The sequence below is a fragment of the Cydia fagiglandana genome, chromosome 17 (assembly GCF_963556715.1).
Source record: "Cydia fagiglandana chromosome 17, ilCydFagi1.1, whole genome shotgun sequence".
NCBI classification, from domain to species: Eukaryota; Metazoa; Arthropoda; class Insecta; order Lepidoptera; family Tortricidae; genus Cydia; species Cydia fagiglandana.
Genome location: NC_085948.1, coordinates 16036806 through 16061366, shown reverse-complemented (window position 1 = coordinate 16061366; position 24561 = coordinate 16036806). Strand labels below are relative to the sequence as shown.

Below are 24561 nucleotides of genomic sequence, written 5' to 3'. Positions count from 1 at the left end.
CCGCAATTTTGGCATCATCGGTTGCATGAAATAATTGCTCTAAACTCGGTCTAGAGGATTCCTAGTCTATGTTAAAATGTAATAAAACGGTAAAACATAAAAAAATATGTCGCAGAGACAATGATTGCTAAAAATAGAGAATCAAGATTGGAGCATATGTCCGTAAGAGCTTAAAATTAAATCAAAATATGTATTATCATATGAATCATTCGCAATAAAATTCTTATTACGCATACAATAACACGAGTACAAACATCAACACCCCTAACTGTACATAGTTGGACCTTATTACAAAAGGCATAAGGTCCACCGATGTACAGTTAACAGTGTGGGCGATGGTACCAACAGGAAATTTCGTTATCGCGACAACTGAAATCTTTATCGCGACTGTCAAACAATTATAACAAACAATCTACTTCGTAAACAACATTAAGGCACACATTTAATTAGATCAATAATGTTTTTAATACAAAACACTTATTATTTATTGACAAATGTTGATATAAATATCTGTATCGTGTAAAAAAATAGAAGAAACGTTAATTTTATGACGGTCAGTATTGTAAATATTACTCATTGAAATCTTATATACGATATTTTATGTCGGTTGAATAATTTTATTTCTACTTAAAAACATTTTGATAGAAGAGAGGCATGAATTACATGTAGCCATTTTTATTGGTTTACTTTATTTCGATACCATATTGAAAAATACTAACGACTCTATTTGAGAATGCAAAAATGCAAAACAAATTGTCAGGTGAAATTGAAATCAATAGTGAAGGAAATAAGATTGAATTTCTATTGTTTTGAAATCGAACGAAACAAAGAAAAACAATTGTGTTTCTATTCAATACGGTTTAAATTACATTGATGTAACTATGACTACGTAGGCCTTACCATCACAGAGACAAAAAGTGTACAATACAAAAAAAACTATAGTCTGTATCTTTAGGTATTTAAAAAAGTAGACAAACAATTTTTAAATTTTCGGATCGTTATAACATTTAGATATTGGTTAGCCGACCAAATACAAAACCGCCTGGATCAGTCACTGAACGACCTGACTTTTTAACCTACAATATTTGATCATGTAATGTTTTCATCTACCCTCAGCTGACTTAAGGGGCCATTTGAGGGTAGATTTTGTTTACTTTTATTGAAATACCTAAAGATATAGAGTATAGGTTTGTAAAAGATAAAAAATAGTTTATTCAAGTAGGCATATTACAATGCGCTTACGAACGTCAAATAAAGCTATACCGGCTCCAACCGTACACCTCTGCCTCGAGAAGATTTAAATCAATTGGAGGAGGGTATCCCAATATGGGACCGGCAACAAACAATTAATTAAGTAATTTTAACTAATCTTACCTTGTTTTGTTTGTCCTTCGACTTGCTGCGTCCGGTGACCGCCTCGATCTTCCCTCTGATCATGTCCCATGTACCTGATAAGTTGATAACATCGATAACGTATCGATAAAGTGTCGATAGCTTATCTTATCGATTAGTTTACTACTCTAGCGCCTTTGGCCCATATTAGGTATTTATCTTTATCAATCACAAAGATATAGAAATGAATGAATAAATTTGTAAGTATATAACTAAATTCGCTGACAAATGATAATGCAACAATAGGCTAGTATGAAAAGGATTAAGGAGTCGTTACTTTTTTGCATATAAAAATGTTTGAGACTTATTAGTAGGCCAGAATCTTTTAGACATAAATCTTTTGTGGATGTGACCCTGTATAGTATACTCTTAACAGGTGATGTACATTGGTTTTTATACATTTGATATTCTACATATAGTTCGTATTTTTAGCATTAGAAAAAAGGTAAACAATCTTGATGTGTCTTTTAATTGAAAAGCAAGTTTTAAAAATAAGTCACGGTAAGGGGTCATCCATTAATTACGTCACACCAATTTCTAGGTTTTTTGACCCCTCCCCCCCCCCCCTTGTCACACTTGGTCACATTTGGCAAACCCCACCCCCCCTAGTGTGACGTCACATTTTTTCTACGAAAACGCCAAATCGAATTAAGTAAGTACCTAAGTATTATTAATATTTTATCCAAATATTTTTAACGATATAAATATTAGTAATTTTATAACCCAAAACTGCTTAGGAAAGAAAATTAAACGATTAAAAACTATTTTCGTTTTAAAAACTTGTTATTTAAATGTACAGCGAACTAAATAATTTAAATAAATTTTCGGTTACTGATGAAGTTAAAGTGACGTCACAAAGTTTGTGTCTCCCCCCTCCCCCATGTCACAATATGTCACATTTTCTTGACCCCCTCCCTCCCCCTAAACGTGTGACGTAATTAATGGATGACCCCTAAATATGTAACAATTATGAATCTAATACGATCATTTATATTCTTCTGCTTTCATAACAGTTACTTATTTTTAAAAAGCGTATTTCAATTAAAAGATGTCAAGATCGCTTACATTCTTTCTAATGCTAAAAAAACGAACTTTAGTAGCAATAATAAGTCAATATTAAAAGTATCCTGAAAACCTAACACCAGATTATTCTACGGTTTTAGGCTTCTGCCGCGATTACACGCGATTGAGAGGACGCTGGTTCGATTCCAGCCTTAAGCACTGGATTCATTAGGGTCTCCCCACAGCTATCGACGCGGAATCGGCAATAGCCGATGTAAAAAAGCTTTATGTGTACGCAAATAAGAGCAAAAAAGACCGATATTAAACTTTCGTGAGACATATTTTAAATTGTTTATACGACAACCGCCGCGAGCACTCGAGCCTGAGGAAGGACCCCTGACGGGCCCGAAACATGTCGCCAATAGCGACTAAAAATTCAAGTGAGTGAAACCGTTGTCGTATAAACAAAGCAAAAAAGATGTCGACTCGTCGGCCGATCCAAGCCGAACCATGCCTTTTTAGCTTTTATTGCGTAAACCTTAAGCTTTTTTCTATTGGCTTTTGCCGATTCAGCGTCGATAGACGTTGGGAGACTCTTAGGCCCACTTGCACCATTCCACTAACCCGGAGTTAACCGGTTAAACCAGGAGTTGCCATGGTTGGCCATACAATTTGACACTAGGTTAATGGTTTAACCGCTTAACCCCGTGTTAGTGGAATGGTGCAAGTGGGCCTTAGTCACTTTTTCTTTCGTAATATGACATTTATGAAGTTAAAATATTTTCATTAAAATAATTTAATTGGTTGATCTAAGAATGTACCAACCTCTTTCCTGATGTATCTTGCCCTGGCTTCCAGCTGCTACGTGGTACACGTACCGACGGTCAAAATCCGGTACACCGTGCTCTATGTGGACCTGGATCAAAATAACATTTATCAAAACAAAACAATACAAAAACTCTTTATTGCACACCTCATTACAGAAAAGATTACAAAGAATACAGAAAAGAGGAGGTTAAACGACAGGCGGTCGTATTGCTAAAAAGCGGTCTCTCCCAGACAACCTTTGGGTAGCGGAAATCAAAAAAATTATGTCATGTCATTAGGTGTTTCAGATGCAATAAAATAAAGTTAGTCACATGTCTTAGAATTTCATATTTTCTTTAGTAGTTAAAGAGCCGTCTATTAAACTTTAATGTGTGGTTAAAAATCGTCGGTTTAAACCTCGGTAGTGCTATATAGACCAGAGAGTACGTTCTCGAAAAATTTCCAAAAAGCACTAAAAATTCTGTCAGGACAAAAGGCCTTCCCTAAAGCGTTTAGGGAAGGCAAAGGGGGGCGAAAAGGGTAACTTTAAAAAATAGTAGATTGTGTCGCAAGGGAGCAAAATTGCATATTTACGACGAGGACGTATCACATCAGTTATTGACGAAGCGAAGGATTCTATAATAGAATCCCACATAAGACATCCACTGCTGAACATAGGCCTCCCCCTTTTTTGGGGGTGAATGCCATAATCGCTACGCTTGGCAGGCGGGTTGGCGATCGCAGTCGAGTACACCGAATTTGAGGGACGCTGCTGCCCGTCCACCGGTGGTCTTGGACGTGGTTTAAGGAAATACCCGGGTCCATATCACATCACCTATGAGGTAATTATGATGTATAAAAAACTAAATAAAGCTAAAAAAAATAATGTGCAAAAAAAACAATAGTGTCCTAGAACAGGAAAATGTTACTTTGATCCCTCCTAGCAGGGAAGAAAAAAGCCACTTTGATCGGATCCTAGAAGAGAAGAAAAAGCCTTTTTTCGAATTGGTGATGTAAAAGTCTTATTTACCTTAGAGTCAGAAGGCGGGTGCAGAAATGGTGACCAGTCTTCAGTCTGCGAGCAAAGACTTAGCATCTTGCCTTCACTAGAGTCAAACAGTGATAGCCTGTAAAATAATACATATTTTAATGTCAAATTAATCTTCATTAATAAAAAAAAAATCTTCATGATTTATCTGCCGCGCTAAGCATAAGAGCAGTAAATCATTTTGAAATCTCTTTCAATTGTATAATATATCGTATAAGTAGCTACATACAAAGTATACAATTGAATGACATTTCAAAATGAGTTACTGCTCTTAAGCCCGATTTAGACGATGCGAGAACTCGCATGCGAGTTTCATACCATTGAGGGTTTTGATTGGTGGATTGAATTGGACGTAATCCACAGTCCGCAATGTAACTAAAATCGCATGCGAGTTCGCGCACTGTCTAAATCAGCCCTTATGCTTAACGCCTTAGTGAAATATAGCCTACAGAGTCTGAGAGTCATATTTCACCTTATTGCTATGAGTTAAGATCTACTAAACGGTGTTTTTATAACCTAAAATGACAGTTTGATTAGCCAATTCACCTAATAATTTTTACAAATTTAGTGCTAACATTTATTTTAGTATCTATTATACAAAAAAAAAACAATATTGTGTGATTTGACGTTTACTTTTAAATACACTTTCTCACTACGTTATAAATTATGTCATGTACTTTATACTTTATACATACATTATTTCCTGTCATTAGTCATCCGAAATAAAAAATGATTTTACAATTTTTACTACGTCTTAAGCAGTGTAGACCGCGAGAGATACAAGAGACGATTGAGATGCATAATTGTGAAAACACTAACATATTTTCCTCCATTGTGAGATGCGATTACGTAAATTCAAAAATGCGTAAACAAACTAACGTAAATATTGATTTTATATGTCAATTCAATTTAAATGGATAATAATGGTGAATTTCCCATTAGATTGGATCTATGAAAGAAGATGTTTAGCATTAGACCTAATGATGTATTAAAAATTTAGTTTTCACAACCTATAATAATTTTCAAACTGGAAGTGTACGATGATAGAATAGAATAATAGATCTAAATAGGGGGTATTACTGCAATGTTCCGTCGCCAGAGTGCAGCACTAGCTCCTCTAGTAAACCATAGAGTAACTTATACTGTTTTGCCTTAAACTGTTTTTTGACAAGTTTTCACAAACAATAAAATATGACGTTGATGCATCAAGGCGGTTTGTTAACAAGTTATCTGCCTCTTTATCGCTCGAACAAGCAAGAGTGATAGAGGTTAGATAACGCAATTTCGATTTTCTTGTTTCGCGGTAGACCCCCAGATTGTGACGGATAGTGGTAGTGGCGCCTCCTACGCGAAGTTTCGCGTAATGTTCCCTATTCAGTACAATGTTGCGACATTTGGCATTTTTAGGTTATAAATCGTATGGAGATGATATCTATTATCTTACCCTTCCAGTTTGAAAAATACAATAATTGGTGCAGCAATATTGGGTCGCAACAACAATACAGGAATTAAAGAAGAAAAGTGACAACTACAACAAGCCCATAACGAAAATATACTGTATTATGGAGATGCATACTAAATAGTACAGTCCGCCTTAGTCCGGCTAAATCTGCAACTATTTTACAGCGACTAAGTATGGAATTGCCACTAAACACGTCATAATTTTATATAAATTTGACGTTTAAGGTGCCACTACCACCAATTAGTTAAGAGTTAGCTTAGACTGACTCTTATCTTGCTGGTAGCGAAACTAGTATTTGCTGGTGCATCACAACATTATTTAGCCGAACAGTACATCAACTCATTTGCGCGTTGTCTTTGACGCCATTACGTAAAACTATATAGAATGATGAAATCGAATGTTTGGTATCGTCTTGGGTCGTCCCATTCGTTTTTCGTCAAGTTCTTAAATTAGTCCTCTGCTTTCGTCACCCATCCTACATTCGTCACAATCGTCGGTGGCTTTCAATGTAGAATGAGTGACGAAAGCAGAATAGGACTACATAATTTAAGAACTTGACGAAAAACGAATGGGATGACCCAAGACGATACCGAATGTTTCCCTCTTTGAGGAATGCCCACACTTCCGACATTTCATGCCTTCGAGCGATCTGTTGTTCTGTCCATGTATAATATGTCTATATGTCGGCTGCCGATCGTAATATCAGGCAGATCGTGAAATTTCCAGGCATATCGTGAGACGTGAAAATCTTTGTCTCGTTCCCTGAGTCGACGTCCCTTCGGGCATCTGAAGCAACCTAACGAACCTATCCTTGAGGAGTGTCCACACTTCCGACACTTCATGCCTTAGAGAGATCTGTTGTTCTGTCAATGTACAATATGTCTATAAACAGTCTTACGTGTTCACATCTAAGCTGCAAGGATAGAGCGGCCGCAACAATGTAAGTGTCAGAATTTCGTACTGAAACTGGTTGAGGAGTGTCCACACTTCCGACACTTCATGCCTTAGAGCGATCTGTTGTACATAATGTACGTCTATAAAGAGACTTACCTATTCGCATCTAAGCAGCAGGGATAGAGCGGCCGCAACAGCGTTAGTGTCACAGTTTCGTACTGACACTCGTTGAGGAGTGCCCACACTTCCGACACGCTCTTCATGCCTTCGAGCGATCTGTTGTTAATCTGTCAAAATAAAATGTATAGCTGTTAATTTTGATACATTTTACACACGACACAAACATGAAATAACTAAAATTCGTTTGTCTTCAGTCAATTAGAAATTTTACAAAGTATTTACATGTACATGTCGTTTCACAAGAGCTGGGACGAATGGAATGAATTTGTGAATGAAAACATCAAATTAACCAATAAAATTGTCGTTTTGACTGTATGTAGGAAATAGAAATAGAATTTGTGCGGAAAGAGAAGAGTCATGGAATGTATGGGGTGCAATACATTCCACGACTCTTCTCTTTCCGAACAGACTCTACACATAATGAATGACCATATGTAAAACCAAATCTAATGGAAAATTGGTTTCAAGTTGAAGAATTAGCTGGTACTTACACTGACTATGCGATCCCCTACGAAGATGTTGTCGTCTTTTGCGATGGCGCTGCCCGGAGATATTTTACTGATGAAAATACCTGTTGAAAACAAACTAAATTTAAGAAGGTGTTTAACATTTGAAACAAGTCAAATCCCTTTTTTTTTTATTCTATTGCAAATTGGTTGTCAAGCGCTAAGTTTTGACAAGGCAGTTACCATAAAACGTATGGTGTACCGTAAATGTGAAATGTGTAGCTCCATACACTTTTATCTATGTCACAGTGGTTATTTATCGATGGTCCACAGATCACTTTTCCCTAGGGGCCCAGGAAACACCAGAAGTAGTCCGTGATACGTCATAGGTAGCTGTGGTTGATGTAATTTGCCTTAGGTTAATACCTAACAAAATTTTATTATGGCACACAAAAAAAAAAATTTTGGTGAGTGGTTTATGATGTTAATGGGCAATTTCATTTCACCTTGTGCTTTACGCGACTTAAGTCGTGTTTCAGTAACGTTTAACCGTCACATTCCTGACAAAATGTATGGGATTTGACATTGACCGTCAGTTTAAGCCCCATTTAGACTATTCAAGAACTTGCAAGCAATATTCAATACATTGCTAACTACAGAGTATAATGAATTTCAGTCGAACGACCAAATACCGCAACGTATCGAAAATCGCATGCAAGTTCTTGATACGTCTAAATGGGGCTTTAGTGACGATTGCTAACCGGCTAGTGGTACACAGTTAGGTGAAAATGCCCTAATACATAGTTAGTCATTGCGTAGGTGTGTACCTGAATCTCGATCGACGCACTGTGCCGCCCGCGTCGTCTATTTTTAAACAGTCTAGTAATACACATAGTAGTCAGCCTATACGCGTCGTCTTTTGAAGAAAGACCATCTTACTTTTCCTTTTATTTATGAGGAGAACAATCTTCTTCATCTAAGTCGGTCCCTCACCGCTGAGGATCGGGACTCCGTTCGCAAATTTTTCCTACGACAGCTCTCCACTTCTCCCCGTCGGTCGCTTCGTGGAAAGCGTCGCTTAGTGCGATGTCCACCTGGGCTGATATTCGGTCACACCATCTCTTTGGACTCGGTCCTCTAGGCCAGCGGTCGGCAACCTGCGGCCCGCGGGCCGCATGCGGCTCGTGAACCTGTCACTTGCGGCCCGAGTGCCGCCTTGGCTATTTTGTATGTAATAGTGACACACGACAATGTCTCATAAAATCATAAATATTAACAAAGTACGGCCCGCGTCACCTCCGTTAACTACTATGTGGTCCTTGGCTGCTAAAAGGTTGCCGCCGCTTTAGGCCGTCCGCCGTCCACCTTTCCCATCACCACAAGGCTCTTCGCGTCGTCAGGGTCTCTGCGATACGAACAGCAATAAAAAAGTGAGAAACGAGAGTGAATGGTACTGACCGTGCTGCAGGTGCAGCGCGCCGGTGTCGTCTCGCCGCAGCGGGCGGTGCAGGCGGCGCGCGGCGGCGCGCTGCAGGCGCAGCTGCGCGGCGCCGCGCGCGGTGGCGGCGCGCAGGGCCGCCGCGCACGAGCCGGCGCGCGCCCAGCCGCCCGCGCAGTGTACTGTGCTCCATGGTACTGACCGTGCTGCAGGTGCAGCGCGCCGGTGTCGTCTCGCCGCAGCGGGCGGTGCAGGCGGCGCGCGGCGGCGCGCTGCAGGCGCAGCTGCGCGGCGCCGCGCGCGGTGGCGGCGCGCAGGGCCGCCGCGCACGAGCCGGCGCGCGCCCAGCCGCCCGCGCAGTGTACTGTGCTCCATGGTACTGACCGTGCTGCAGGTGCAGCGCGCCGGTGTCGTCTCGCCGCAGCGGGCGGTGCAGGCGGCGCGCGGCGGCGCGCTGCAGGCGCAGCTGCGCGGCGCCGCGCGCGGTGGCGGCGCGCAGGGCCGCCGCGCACGAGCCGGCGCGCGCCCAGCCGCCCGCGCAGTGTACTGTGCTCCATGGTACTGACCGTGCTGCAGGTGCAGCGCGCCGGTGTCGTCTCGCCGCAGCGGGCGGTGCAGGCGGCGCGCGGCGGCGCGCTGCAGGCGCAGCTGCGCGGCGCCGCGCGCGGTGGCGGCGCGCAGGGCCGCCGCGCACGAGCCGGCGCGCGCCCAGCCGCCCGCGCAGTGTACTGTGCTCCATGGTACTGACCGTGCTGCAGGTGCAGCGCGCCGGTGTCGTCTCGCCGCAGCGGGCGGTGCAGGCGGCGCGCGGCGGCGCGCTGCAGGCGCAGCTGCGCGGCGCCGCGCGCGGTGGCGGCGCGCAGGGCCGCCGCGCACGAGCCGGCGCGCGCCCAGCCGCCCGCGCAGTGTACTGTGCTCCATGGTACTGACCGTGCTGCAGGTGCAGCGCGCCGGTGTCGTCTCGCCGCAGCGGGCGGTGCAGGCGGCGCGCGGCGGCGCGCTGCAGGCGCAGCTGCGCGGCGCCGCGCGCGGTGGCGGCGCGCAGGGCCGCCGCGCACGAGCCGGCGCGCGCCCAGCCGCCCGCGCAGTGTACTGTGCTCCATGGTACTGACCGTGCTGCAGGTGCAGCGCGCCGGTGTCGTCTCGCCGCAGCGGGCGGTGCAGGCGGCGCGCGGCGGCGCGCTGCAGGCGCAGCTGCGCGGCGCCGCGCGCGGTGGCGGCGCGCAGGGCCGCCGCGCACGAGCCGGCGCGCGCCCAGCCGCCCGCGCAGTGTACTGTGCTCCATGGTACTGACCGTGCTGCAGGTGCAGCGCGCCGGTGTCGTCTCGCCGCAGCGGGCGGTGCAGGCGGCGCGCGGCGGCGCGCTGCAGGCGCAGCTGCGCGGCGCCGCGCGCGGTGGCGGCGCGCAGGGCCGCCGCGCACGAGCCGGCGCGCGCCCAGCCGCCCGCGCAGTGTACTGTGCTCCATGGTACTGACCGTGCTGCAGGTGCAGCGCGCCGGTGTCGTCTCGCCGCAGCGGGCGGTGCAGGCGGCGCGCGGCGGCGCGCTGCAGGCGCAGCTGCGCGGCGCCGCGCGCGGTGGCGGCGCGCAGGGCCGCCGCGCACGAGCCGGCGCGCGCCCAGCCGCCCGAGCCGCCGCCTATCACGCGGTCCAGTACCCTGTACAATAAAAGTTTTTGGCAAAAATTTCATTTTTGGTACAAGCTTTTACCGCTGACTGTACTTTTCTTACGACAGACAACTAATACTCATCGAGACGATTCTAAAAAGCCCTAACACAATTAGGTTGCGTTGTTTCATCACAGAGTTCCTATAGCCACCTCCGATCTCCATCATTAGATCAGCTCGATCACACTATAATATTGCATTGTCACCCGACTTACATATGTATGCAAAATTTCAGCTCAATCGAAAACCGGGAAGTGGATCAAATTTAACTTGCAAGATTTGATTACACACACGGTCAGGTGAAACTAAATAAAAGCTTGTAAAAATATGGTTACTTCAACATTTCAATCTTCACATACACTCACATGAATCTCTAGCTAGAAGCCTACCGCTGACGTTGAGAAGTCGAACATACAAGAAGAGAGGGTCAGAAAACGTTTTTTGATCTTTAGATGTGTTCCTTCACTACCATAACGGCCCTACTCAGACCTCGACATTTGGCCATCGCAAGTGTAGATGCTTCGCCATCGGACCTTCGGCCTTGTAATGTAACTAATTTAACGCTACGAGTATACCTATTGTATGCTTTAAAACTCTAACTTCCCACAGCTCGGCCTTTGGCCTCGCTTTCAATTCTTCGGCCTCCCAGCCTTAAGCTCGCCCTTCACGTTCGCGAAACCCTCGGTCTCACCCTAAATTACTAGGACTAATAATAGGTTACATTCCTACTAGTCAAATCAGCTTCTTATTTAGAACTATCAAAACGATTTGCTAATATGGAATTTATATGAAAACGAATATAATGACATCACGGTAAACTCACCTACTTTTTATATTATTTATTAAATACAAATTGTGTTTAAAAATAGCTACTATCTATGTTTTTCTAATAATTATCTGGTGCTTTATTTCGTGCACGGTTTGAAATAATTTAAGTATAGGAAACATCCCTATTACGCCTCGACCCTTAGAGGGAAGCTTCGATCCTAAAGAAAATCAAAGGTTTATTTGTGCCCTTATACCAGGCCTCCCTCACTCGCTCAAGGCCACGCGCTATATGCCTACCGCTCGGCGTATCGTCGACGATACAACCGACAGAGGGCCGAGGGCCGCCGAACGCCCGCCTGAGCGCACGCACCGCACGTTTCCCGCGCTTACGCTTCGAAATGCCGAAACCACGTACATAATTATTGAGCAGTAGATGGGTGTAAAAGTTAAAAAACAAGGGAAAAAGTCTATAATAAAGATTCATCTTTTTATGGCGGGCTAAAAGTCCACCTGGAACGTTTAATAATTATATTGAAGAGTTAGAAAAAGTATTTTTAAATAATTTTGACAACGTCATAATGAATTGACCTGGTAGCACCGTATTACAACTGTTAAAAACCGTTGATTTTCCGTCGCTTTGCTCCTGTTTTCCGTATGAGTATTTATTAAAATTATTTACGCGATTTAGGATATTTTCAACTATAAAATTTAATAACAGAATTCTGAGAAGGAAAAAAAATATTAATCATTACATAAAAATAAAACATATTTGATTGACTAATAAAAATATGGTTGATTCACAACATTCGTTTACAATAATCATCATAGGTACAACCCTACCACATTCTTACGATGACGCATTGGCACGTGACTCGAACGGCGGACAATACAGTCTCGACTCTTTGTGCGCGTACTTATGGTACATTTCTTCTTGTCCTGAGCAGCAGGTATTATTATTAAGATTTTGTAGGCTATTATAGCGTAGGTATTTTCGCATTTGTATGGGAATGATGTATCTGTTACGTAGTAACTATTTATTAATCTGTGCTTATACTAACACTCACTTGATCTTTCCTTCAGCCACTGAGCCCTTGGCCACCGAAGTGACGTAGACGCTAGGGTCGTTGGGGAAGTAAGGCTCGTCTCTACCGCCGGCCAGTTCGACACCGAGCTCACCATCCGCGTTGGGACCGCTCAGTTCTACGTCGATCACTTCCCACTCTTATGTCCTGTGGATACTCACTTGATCTTTCCTTCAGCCACTGAACCTTTGGCCACCGAAGTGACGTAGACGCTAGGGTCGTTGGGGAAGTAAGGCTCGTCTCTACCGCCGGCCAGTTCGACACCGAGCTCGCCATCTGCGTTGAGACCGCTCAGTTCTACAACGATCACTTCCCACTCTATGTCCTGTGGATACTCACTTGATCTTTCCTTCAGCCACTGAACCTTTGGCCACCGAAGTGACGTAGACGCTAGGGTCGTTGGGGAAGTAAGGCTCGTCTCTACCGCCGGCCAGTTCGACACCGAGCTCACCATCCGCGTTGGGACCGCTCAGTTCTACATCGATCACTTCCCACTCTTATGTCCTGTGGATACTCACTTGATCTTTCCTTCAGCCACTGAGCCCTTGGCCACCGAAGTGACGTAGACGCTAGGGTCGTTGGGGAAGTAAGGCTCGTCTCTACCGCCGGCCAGTTCCACGCCGAGCTCGCCGTCTGCGTTGGGACCGCTCAGTTCTACATCGATCACTTCCCACTCTATGCCCTGTGGATACTCACTTGATCTTTCCTTCAGCGACTGAGCCTTTGGCCACCGAAGTGACGTAGACGCTAGGGTCGTTGGGGAAGTAAGGCTCGTCTCTACCGCCGGCCAGTTCGACACCGAGCTCACCATCCGCGTTGGGACCGCTCAGTTCTACGTCGATCACTTCCCACTCTTATGTCCTGTGGATACTCACTTGATCTTTCCTTCAGCCACTGAACCTTTGGCCACCGAAGTGACGTAGACGCTAGGGTCGTTGGGGAAGTAAGGCTCGTCTCTACCGCCGGCCAGTTCGACACCGAGCTCGCCATCTGCGTTGAGACCGCTCAGTTCTACAACGATCACTTCCCACTCTATGTCCTGTGGATACTCACTTGATCTTTCCTTCAGCCACTGAACCTTTGGCCACCGAAGTGACGTAGACGCTAGGGTCGTTGGGGAAGTAAGGCTCGTCTCTACCGCCGGCCAGTTCGACACCGAGCTCACCATCCGCGTTGGGACCGCTCAGTTCTACATCGATCACTTCCCACTCTTATGTCCTGTGGATACTCACTTGATCTTTCCTTCAGCCACTGAGCCCTTGGCCACCGAAGTGACGTAGACGCTAGGGTCGTTGGGGAAGTAAGGCTCGTCTCTACCGCCGGCCAGTTCCACGCCGAGCTCGCCGTCTGCGTTGGGACCGCTCAGTTCTACATCGATCACTTCCCACTCTATGCCCTGTGGATACTCACTTGATCTTTCCTTCAGCGACTGAGCCTTTGGCCACCGAAGTGACGTAGACGCTAGGGTCGTTGGGGAAGTAAGGCTCGTCTCTACCGCCGGCCAGTTCGACACCGAGCTCACCATCCGCGTTGGGACCGCTCAGTTCTACGTCGATCACTTCCCACTCTTATGTCCTGTGGATACTCACTTGATCTTTCCTTCAGCCACTGAACCTTTGGCCACCGAAGTGACGTAGACGCTAGGGTCATTGGGGAAGTAAGGCTCGTCTCTACCGCCGGCCAGTTCGACACCGAGCTCGCCATCTGCGTTGAGACCGCTCAGTTCTACAACGATCACTTCCCACTCTATGTCCTGTGGATACTCACTTGATCTTTCCTTCAGCCACTGAACCTTTGGCCACCGAAGTGACGTAGACGCTAGGGTCGTTGGGGAAGTAAGGCTCGTCTCTACCGCCGGCCAGTTCGACACCGAGCTCACCATCTGCGTTGAGACCGCTCAGTTCTACAACGATCACTTCCCACTCTATGTCCTGTGGATACTCACTTGATCTTTCCTTCAGCCACTGAACCCTTGGCCACCGAAGTGACGTAGACGCTAGGGTCGTTGGGGAAGTAAGGCTCGTCTCTACCGCCGGCCAGTTCGACACCGAGCTCACCATCCGCGTTGGGACCGCTCAGTTCTACGTCGATCACTTCCCACTCTATGTCCTGTGGAAAAATAATAGCAATGATTAATTTATAATATTGTGCGAATTTGATGATTAATAAAGATCTCTGGTTGTCAAATGTTGACATCTGATAATTTAGGTACCATCATCACCATGATGTTTACGATTTATACAATCAATAATTCTTTGATTGACCGAGCGAAAGCTAACGTCTCCGTTTCTATTTGGGCAAAAATTATTTCGTATTTCCAGATGCTCTCGTCTATCTATAGGTCGCATTTTTCAACAGATTCTCGTGAGCTGAGTACGAGTAGGTTCGATAATGATTAATCTTTTTTTTTGACCAAACAGTTTTTGTATTTTTTTAATGGCGGAGCAGAGCACAGAAACGGTAGGTATCGAATGAAATAGTGTTGTGTAGAATGAGGAGAGCGATTCTGAAAACTATTAAGAATAGACATGGAAAAAACATTGGTAATTTGATGCGATGCGACCATTTGTTTAAAACTATTTTGGAAGAGTCTTATCCTACAGATAGATCCTACAAGCTAAAGAGAAGGTTGGCATATTTGGGGTAAATAAGCAGAAATGCTTAAGGGCTCATTCGGACGAGTGCTTTACAACGCGCGTTAAAAAAAGCGTTTGAATGACAAATGGATGGCGGTGGCGCTTATTATCAAGCGTTGTTGGATTTGTGACGTTAAATCGAATTTAGCGTGTGGACGGAAACAAACGCTTTTTTAACGCGCCTTGAAAAACCGCTCGTTAGGTGAGGCCTTACCTGCACATGGTCGACGGCCGTCTCCCGGTGCTCGCGGCGCGCGCGCTCTGCGCCGGCGCCGCCGTGGCGCCGCGCGTCCGCCAGCTCGCCCACCATGGCGTCCCTCTCCTGTACACGATATCATTTTCAATCCAGGTTAAAATTCCCACCTATTACCCATATTTAATTACACAAACGGGTCTACCGCGATATAATCTCATTGTTTTTACCTTTAATTCCGACGTAAAAAAAAGAAAAAATAAATAATGGATGATGTAATGAGTGATGTAATGAATGATTAAAGGTAAAAAACAATGAAATAATATCGCGGTAGACCCGTTTGTGTAATTAAATATGTGTACAAAACGCGAGAGTTTAATCCCACCTATTACCATCACCAAAACACACCTATTCAAAGGGAAGGTATCCCAAAACATCAGAAGCGATTTATCAAGACCTACGAGTAGAGGAGTATAGCGTTATACGGAAGCGAGACGTGGACATTAACCCAGCGTGATAGACAGATTGAGCGTCTTTGAAATGTGGACTTGGAAAAGAATATAAGGTATAAGCTTTCCAGCTTAATCCATCGCGGTTCAACGTGGAAACACAGCTGGCAAATTTACGGTACAGTCAGCAGCAGAAGTTGCTAAGCGGGTGAGGTGAGGGCCCAAATGTTACCATTACGAATCGCGGAAAGGATAAGACAACAATTTGACAATTTATAGGAACATTTTCAGTCATTGACAGTTGAAGAGTGTCTTTTCAAAGGGGCTTATTTCTCTATGAAATCCATACAAATAAGCCCTTTTGAAAATACACTCCGTTTCTAACCCTATTGCCGTTAAAACCATGCTCACCTTTCGTAATCGGTTGCAAAGCGCTTTGACGCTCTCTCGCTCTTGCAGCAGTTTGTCTCGTTCGGAGAACGCCCAATCTCGACGCCGTTTCGATACCTAAATAAAAGTATGTTTATTTTAAGAAAATTAGTTTTCATTTTAACATAATTCTATTTCTATACTATGTTGGATCCAAATAGCAAGCTAGGATAAGTTTCACAAAGTTTATTTCAATGTCTATCAATAAGCATGACAAAAAAGTCTGCAAAACATTATCTCTGAAATTGTAGAGAGTTTCCCGGTTAGTTATTAGTTATTCCCGGTATTGTTCGAGGTTGCCTACTCCTTGTAACATTTTCACAACCACTACCAATAACTGGTCCAAATCTGCAACCATTATAACATTTGATAGGCACACTTCGGCCTCTCGTTGTGCATCATTGAGATCAGCCACAGCTCGGTCGAGCTGCTTCCGTAGTCGCTACAGCTCCTGGTTGGCTTGTTCAAGATTGACCCCTTGTAACTTCCTGGATAAGTAGTCCAAACATGCAACAATTATAGCACTTCATAGACATACCTCGGCCTCTCGTTGTGCGTCGTTCAGGTCGGCGACGGCGCGATCGAGCTGCTTCCGTAGTCGCTGCAGCTCCTGATTCGCTTGTTCGAGGTTATCCACGCGCTCTTTATCGGCGCCATCGCCGGACATACCCACTAGACCTGCAAAAATTCGATTAGGTTAGGTAAAGTATGACGACACGAAAATTCCACACAAGCTTTCCTCATGCTCCAATATGACATATACACCTCATTCATGAAAATCGACCCACTAATTCCGACGCTGCGGTGCGACACACGATACAAAAATACATAGGCTATCAGATACATTGATTGATAAAATCATAACACAGGATCTCTTCTTCTTTCCAGTCGTATCCTCATTGCTAAGGGTTCTGATTACCAACGCTTAATACCTTCTTCCAGGCACTCCTAACCTGCGCCATTTGCAGGCAGATCTGGGCCTTGGGTCCAGCATATGCCTTTACTGTGTCTATCCACCGGGTAGGCGCTCTTCCTCTACTTCTCTTCGCTTCTACGTGACCGACCATCATCAATACCTCTAGCTAGATTATCTTCGCGTCTGGCCACGTGTCCTAAGAATCGAAGTAACACAGGATATGATTTGTTATTAAACTTAAAGTATTACCTTGTAACTTATCCAACGAGGGATCATTGGAGTGTTGTCCGTTGAGGAACCCGTCGGTACCAACACCGCTTGCGAGCCCCAAGTGGTGATACGCTGAGTTGTCTTGTCTGCCAGCAATAATTGAGTTACGTTATAATTTGCATATTTTTTTTTATCACGCTGACGCCTAACTCTGAAAATTTATGCCCATTCGTTCACAAGGTAGCATACCTTCGAACATGCATGGTATTTGTACCGATTTTTTAACAAAATGACAGACGCTCCGCGATTTCGTCGCTTTGCTACAGGTAGCTAAAAGTACATCCGTTCCTCACTAATTTTGGTGGATAGCCATATTCAAGCCGCGTGTGGCTGTGGCGCTGTCGCCACCTAGCGGACATATTATCTGTCCTGATCGTAACAGTCGCGCTTTGTTAGAGAATGAGTCTTCTGTACCTAGCACTATTATTTATTCTGTGGAAGTGCTTATTTACCGGGATTTTCCTAGTGTGGAAGTGTTCTGTGGAGTCTTCAGGTCTGTGCACTCCTTGATAGCACGGTCGCGGTCCACGAGCGCGGATTCGATCTCGCGACGGAGGCTCTCCGCCTGTAAAAAATGAACAATCCATATTAAATTTTAATTTTAACATTAAATTTTCTCCTCACAAGGCCCCCAGTACAGAAAAAAACTACCTTAGTTTTCGTTGCATTGTTTTATCACAGAGTTCTCATGGCGACCTTCTGTCTCCATCATCAGATCAGCTCCATGTCATCATAATTTATGATTTACATATTTTATCCATATTTTTGTGGACTGTGTACTATAAAAGCGTCTACACCATTTTAATATGAGCTGAGGAACTATAGCCAGGAAGACTGGAGACAACCTGGAAAAGCTAATGGTCACAGGTTCGGTGGAAAGAGAAGGCGCGGCGTCCAACGCGATGATCCGACCAGGTTAGCAAATCGTTATCCATGAAGGTCCATGACGCCTTAGAAGTCGCAAGGGATCGGATAGGCTGGAAATCTGCAATACGGAATCATATGCTCACAGAGGTCACGACCCTCAGCACTGAGGAGAACGAAGCAAGGAGGAGGGAGGGAACTATATGTATTACCTGTAGAGCTTGAGCGCGTTGCTCTTCTCTGGAGAGCTGTAACGCGGCTTCTAAAGCGGCCACCCTTTTCATCGCCGCCTGAAGGTCGTCAGTGACTCTCCATTTGTGGACTGTGTGCTATTAAAGCTTCTACACCATTTTAATATGAGCTGAGGGACTATAGCCAGGAAGACTGGAGACAACCTGGAAAAGCTAATGGTCACAGGTTCGGTGGAAAGAGAAGGCGCCGCGTCCAACGCGATGGTCCGATCAGGTTAGCAAACGCTATCCATGAAGGTCCATGATGCCTTAGGAGTCGCAAGGGATCGGATAGGCTGGAAATCTGCAATACGGAATCATATGCTTCACTAGGACCCTCAGCACTGAGGAGAACGAAGCAAGGAGGAGGGAGGGAACTATATGTATTACCTGTAGAGCTTGAGCGCGTTGCTCTTCTCTGGAGAGCTGTAACGCGGCTTCTAAAGCGGCCACCCTTTTCATCGCCGCCTGAAGGTCGTCAGTGACTCTCCATTTGTGGACTGTGTGCTATTAAAGCTTCTACACCATTTTAATATGAGCTGAGGGACTATAGCCAGGAAGACTGGAGACAACCTGGAAAAGCTAATGGTCACAGGTTCGGTGGAAAGAGAAGGCGCCGCGTCCAACGCGATGGTCCGATCAGGTTAGCAAACGCTATCCATGAAGGTCCATGATGCCTTAGGAGTCGCAAGGGATCGGATAGGCTGGAAATCTGCAATACGGAATCATATGCTTCACTAGGACCCTCAGCACTGAGGAGAACGAAGCAAGGAGGAGGGAGGGAACTATATGTATTACCTGTAGAGCTTGAGCGCGTTGCTCTTCTCTGGAGAGCTGTAACGCGGCTTCTAAAGCGGCCACCCTTTTCATCGCCGCCTGAAGGTCGTCAGTGACTCTCCATTTGTGGACTGTGTGCTATTAAAGCTTCTACACCATTTTAATATGAGCTGAGGGACTATAGCCAGGAAGACTGGAGACAACCTGGAAAAGCTAATGGTCACAGGTTCGGTGGAAAGAGAAGGCGCCGCGTCCAACGCGATGGTCCGATCAGGTTAGCAAACGCTATCCATGAAGGTCCATGATGCCTTAGGAGTCGCAAGGGATCGGATAGGCTGGAAATCTGCAATACGGAATCATATGCTTCACTAGGACCCTCAGCACTGAGGAGAACGAAGCAAGGAGGAGGGAGGGAACTATATGTATTACCTGTAGAGCTTGAGCGCGTTGCTCTTCTCTGGAGAGCTGTAACGCGGCTTCTAAAGCGGCCACCCTTTTCATCGCCGCCTGAAGGTCGTCAGTGACTCTCCATTTGTGGACTGTGTGCTATTAAAGCTTCTACACCATTTTAATATGAGCTGAGGGACTATAGCCAGGAAGACTGGAGACAACCTGGAAAAGCTAATGGTCACAGGTTCGGTGGAAAGAGAAGGCGCCGCGTCCAACGCGATGGTCCGATCAGGTTAGCAAACGCTATCCATGAAGGTCCATGATGCCTTAGGAGTCGCAAGGGATCGGATAGGCTGGAAATCTGCAATACGGAATCATATGCTTCACTAGGACCCTCAGCACTGAGGAGAACGAAGCAAGGAGGAGGGAGGGAACTATATGTATTACCTGTAGAGCTTGAGCGCGTTGCTCTTCTCTGGAGAGCTGTAACGCGGCTTCTAAAGCGGCCACCCTTTTCATCGCCGCCTGAAGGTCATCGGTGAGTTTCTCCATCTCTTTGTGGACCGTGTCTCTGTGGAAAATACACTCAATACAAATGTATTTCAAAGTTAGTTCGCTGTATGGTTTTACTCCATTTGATTTACTATCTTAACGCAAATATGTGACGTTCCACGAAAAAAGGTACCTTATAGCGGCCGGCGCTTACGTCGCCTAGCGCCGCAATAATATTGAAGGGCGTTAATAATAGCGTAAGCGCCAACCACCATAAGGTACCTTTAGCCGTGGGACGTCACACATAATAAAGTCAATACATATTTGAAACACGCTGGCCCCGTATACAACATGCCAATCGCTAACGCTCCGTAGCGAACGAAACGCAACTGTCACTGTCACACCAATATGGAAGAGTGATAGAGAGACACAAGGCGATTCGATGGCGAAGCGATGGCGATTGTGACCTTGGCTAGGGCGACTGGTCACCCGTATGATTCTTGTACAGTCAGCAGCAGAAGTTGCTAAGCGGGCCAGGTGTTCAAAATGATCTTGACGCGACTTTATTGTTAAGCGAATAAGAGCGTGTCAACGTGTAATTTTGAACAACCTCGCCCGCTTAGCAACTTCTGGTGCTGACTGTACCTAATATTAACTTGTGCAGTGAATTTATAATTATTACCAAACAGAAGAGGTGAAAATATCAAGCATGAAACAGCAATATAGAAAAAAAAATACGTAAAAATTGACGCAATAAGACGTCCACTGTTGAACATAGGCCTATGTTCAGCAGTGGACGTCTTATGGCTGAGATGATGATGATGATGGCGCAATAAGAGCTTAATGCATAATGTATCAATAAGTGCGTAATGAATGAATGAAATGGAATATCAGTCTTGTGTCACTAAATGGCCTCGCTTCGACGTTCAACGAGAGATTTAACCCTATAACTGGCAACCAAGGCTCGGAACCGGTTTTATCTTCATACAAAAAATACCGGTATTATTACGTTCTTTTTCGTTCTTTGGTTTATTATTTCATTTTTGATGGGACAATCTAATAATACGAAGTTGTTACCTAAATACATGATTTAGTCCTGCGGAAAGAGCATAAAATTATTAAAAATATTGGGCTGTTTTGCGTTTAAAAAAAACCGGTTCCGAGCCCTGCTGGCAACTAACCTCTCGCTCATTATAAGCGTGTACTCCGCCATGGCAGCATTCCGCTCGTCCGTCAGCCTCTTCATATCGGCACGCTCCCGAGCGCCGCCCTCCCATTGGCGGACAACATTCGCTACTTGCTGCTTGAGAGTGTTTCGTTCACGAATCTTTAAAAAAAACACACGATTAGTCTTTCGAAATAAGCGCTAGAAAATATAGGCGCGAAGGATCGAACTTTCATACAAATATCGAATTTCGCGCCTTTTTCTACTATCAAAGTAGCTAATGGTAGTATTCCATCTGTCCAATATCTCAGTCCAATGTCATTGCGTCTCACTCTCTCATTAAGCAAAATGTGAGACAAAATACACATTGCACAAAGAAATTGGACGGGCGGAATACCACCCTTGCTAGAGTATATATTCCGCACCGTAAGCCCGAGTCTACTCGGTACCGTTGGAGCTGTCATTGAATTATGGAACTTAACTTTTGTGCAGAAGGTTCAAAGTCATTTGGAAATGGTCTATGTACTAACGAGCGTTCCTCTCCTCCGTGAGATCGTGGTTTTTCAGGCGGATGTTCTCCATTACGAGGTGAGGCACGTCTTACTAGAGTTAGCGGAATTTGAACCTTCTATACAGAAATTACGGTTCACATTTAATTGGCAGCGACGTATCACTAGCTCGTGACCATTGGAGCTGTCATTCAACTATGCAACATAAGTTCTGTACAGAAGATTCAAATTCCTTTGACAAGTGAAATGCTTGTGAACTTACGACAGCGTTCCTCTCTTGCGTGAGTTCGTGGCACTGCGTCTTGAGACGGCTGTTCTCTTCTTGAATGAGGCGGAGCTTTTCCAAGGTCACGTTGTGATTTTCAAGTAGGTCGTCATATCTGTAAGCGAACGATATACGACAACCAAAACTCACTAATTACCACCACAAGTTCATAGCCATAGTGAACCATATCAGTACTAAAGTAAGGTTGATTTTTGTTTAATAATTTTTAGGATTCCGTACCCAAAGGGTAAAACGGGACCCTATTACTAATACTTCGCTGTCCGTGCGTCCGTCTGTTACCAGGCTGTATCTCACGAACCGTGATAGCTAGACAGTTGAAATTTTCACAGATGATGTATTTCTGTTGCCGCTATAACAACAAATACTAAAAACATAATAAAATAAAGATTTAAATGGGGCTCCCATACAACAAACGTGATTTTTGACCAAAGTTAAGCAACGTCGGGAGTGGTCAGTACTTGGATGGGTGACCGTTCTTTTTGTTTTTTTTTTGCGTTATGGTACGGAACCCTTCGTGCACGAGTCCGACTCGCACTTGCCCGGTTTTTTAGTAATTAGTGAGTTTTGGTTGTCATCTGACGAAATAGTAATTACTAGTCATCGATAAATAAATAAGCAGATTTCTAGTGGTCCCTTTTAAGTTCATGTAAACGCACAGACAAAACTTCCTCCAGATTTAGCATAGTCGCGCTACCCCCTGCCACGCATCCGGTAATTTTACTCCATGTTCGAGTCGAAAGTGTCTTTGTGTGACGTCCGTGTCTTTGAACAGACCAATCACGGTACGGGACTTCGCTCACCTCGTCCCGCGCACCCCCGCATTTTTGACATCATCGGTTGCATGAAATAATTGCTCTAAACTCGGTCTAGAGGATTCCTAGTCTATTAAGGTTGTTATTTCACAAGTCCAATTTCGCTTAATGAGAGAGTGAAACGCAATAACATTGGACAAAGAAATTCGACAAGTAGAACACCATTCTAACACGGCTATGATGGCGTCATCTATGCAAACCTTTGATAGTTGCCAACCCCATTAACTAAGTCCCACAGCACAGAATAAATAATAGTACTAAGTACAGAAGACTCACTCTCTAAGAAAACGCGTCTGTTACGATCAGCATAGATATGGCCGCTAGGCGGCGACAGCGCCACGCGTGCAAACCCCAAAATTGGGGCCGAACGGATGTACTTTTAGCTACCTGTAGCAAAGCGACGAAATCGCGGAGTGAGACACGCCTGCCCACAGTAAGCTCAATAAGGCTTGTGTTGCAAATAGTTACATACCTCTTCTGGTAGCACTCAAACTCCTCCTTAAGTGCCTCGTATTTTCTGAGAGTGTGTACCAGGGCATCGGAGCTGCCCTCCGCGGTTCCACTCTGCTGTAGATGTTGGACTTCGCGCTCCAACCTTTAACAATATTGAAGCTTAAGTTAGGGTAGTATCGATGCAAACGCGCGTTTGTATCGCGATAAATGTAAACAAACTAGTTCAGAAAATAAAAAACAACGGGTTGCACTCCGGGAGTGCTGACAGAAGTGAAAACTCAATGACTAGTCCAAAATGTCTGCAGCACTATGTATAATTGACCCATCCTCCTTTCTATTGAAAAACTTTAGTTCCGAAATGCCAGTGAGCTTAAATTTGTAGCGTTAATTGTTTAAAATTCGAATATAAATTGAAGGGATGTTTACAAAAACAACATAACTGCTTAGAGCGGTGACACTTTTTTAAGAACATTGTTAATCGTTTCAGGTGTCAACAGGTGTGTAGTTAGTTATTATGTTGTTTTTGTAAACATCCCTTCAATTGTAAAGTTACCTTGCAGACCTCGCAACTAAATATATTTGGTCATGATATTTAGAGTTTTATTCACCAGTACTAGAGTTCACTTTTATTAGCGATTTCATCAAGATGTAGCTTTATTGAATTATATTGGAGTGATATAAAGTAGAATGTAACTGTGAGATCCTCGTATTTCAGCCCGTACAAGATTAGCACATTGAGCTTTATTTCTTAATATAAAAGTCCAGTTTTAAATAATTGACCTGATTATGATACGTTATGACTAAAGTTCTTTGGTGAATAACATTGTACGTCGCACATGACGTCAGCCGGTTACGCGTTACGCTGTCTCGAGTTTATCATTGTTTCCCCACCTCAAAAAATGCTCAGCGCCGCTAAAGAAGTTTTCAATTCAAAAAGACGTGGTGTGCAAGGGCCCTTAGGGTTTTGTTCTACCATTCCCGCCCCCGTGTCTACGAAACTAATGGGCCTAAAATTAAGAATACAGTTAAACCTATAAGAAAGGTAAGGCTTGAATCGTTTTTAAGGTAAAATTAAACTATGAAATCGTTTTTAAGGTAAAATTAAAATATAAAAATGTAATTAAAAGTTTTTTATACTTTTTACAAGCTTTTATTTAATTTGTCATGTTAGTATGTACGTATGTTAATAAATGTTGGTCAAATCTTGGAAGCTAAAAGCCAAATAAGGCCAATGGGAGGTCAGATACCAGTCGCGGTTGATAAAAGTGAGTTCTGGGCTAGAATGCTACCAGGAAAGTGCTAAGAAGTGTACCAGATGAGGACATACCTTTGATTGTCATTCAACAGATCCCCATACTTCCCCCAAAGACTGGAGGCCTCCTGTGCGGATACTTCTACCTGGTTCATGTTCACGGAAGTATTCCAATTATACTCTGGCAAGTCAACTTTGTCAGTAGAAAAAGGCGGCAAAATTGAAAAATTTCGAATCCCTCATACACATTTT

The 24561-nt window shown here is 44.6% G+C and overlaps 1 protein-coding gene across 1 annotated transcript in view; it reads right to left on the bottom strand.

The window, feature by feature from the left end:
- LOC134672613 (disks large homolog 5) overlaps positions 1 to 24561 on the bottom strand; it is a 42431-nt gene that overhangs the window by 12174 nt on the left and 5696 nt on the right. The window contains exons 6-21 of the mRNA XM_063530568.1: positions 23077 to 23199; positions 21769 to 21886; positions 21014 to 21159; positions 19788 to 19911; positions 17532 to 17644; positions 17059 to 17165; positions 16432 to 16571; positions 15876 to 15971; positions 15037 to 15144; positions 14132 to 14295; positions 10146 to 10327; positions 7277 to 7356; positions 6762 to 6892; positions 4232 to 4328; positions 3220 to 3310; positions 1375 to 1448 (exon numbers count right to left, since the gene is read on the bottom strand). Coding sequence (XP_063386638.1) covers positions 1375 to 1448; positions 3220 to 3310; positions 4232 to 4328; positions 6762 to 6892; positions 7277 to 7356; positions 10146 to 10327; positions 14132 to 14295; positions 15037 to 15144; positions 15876 to 15971; positions 16432 to 16571; positions 17059 to 17165; positions 17532 to 17644; positions 19788 to 19911; positions 21014 to 21159; positions 21769 to 21886; positions 23077 to 23199 — 1894 coding nt within the window. The remainder of the gene's footprint in view (positions 1 to 1374; positions 1449 to 3219; positions 3311 to 4231; positions 4329 to 6761; positions 6893 to 7276; positions 7357 to 10145; positions 10328 to 14131; positions 14296 to 15036; positions 15145 to 15875; positions 15972 to 16431; positions 16572 to 17058; positions 17166 to 17531; positions 17645 to 19787; positions 19912 to 21013; positions 21160 to 21768; positions 21887 to 23076; positions 23200 to 24561) is intronic.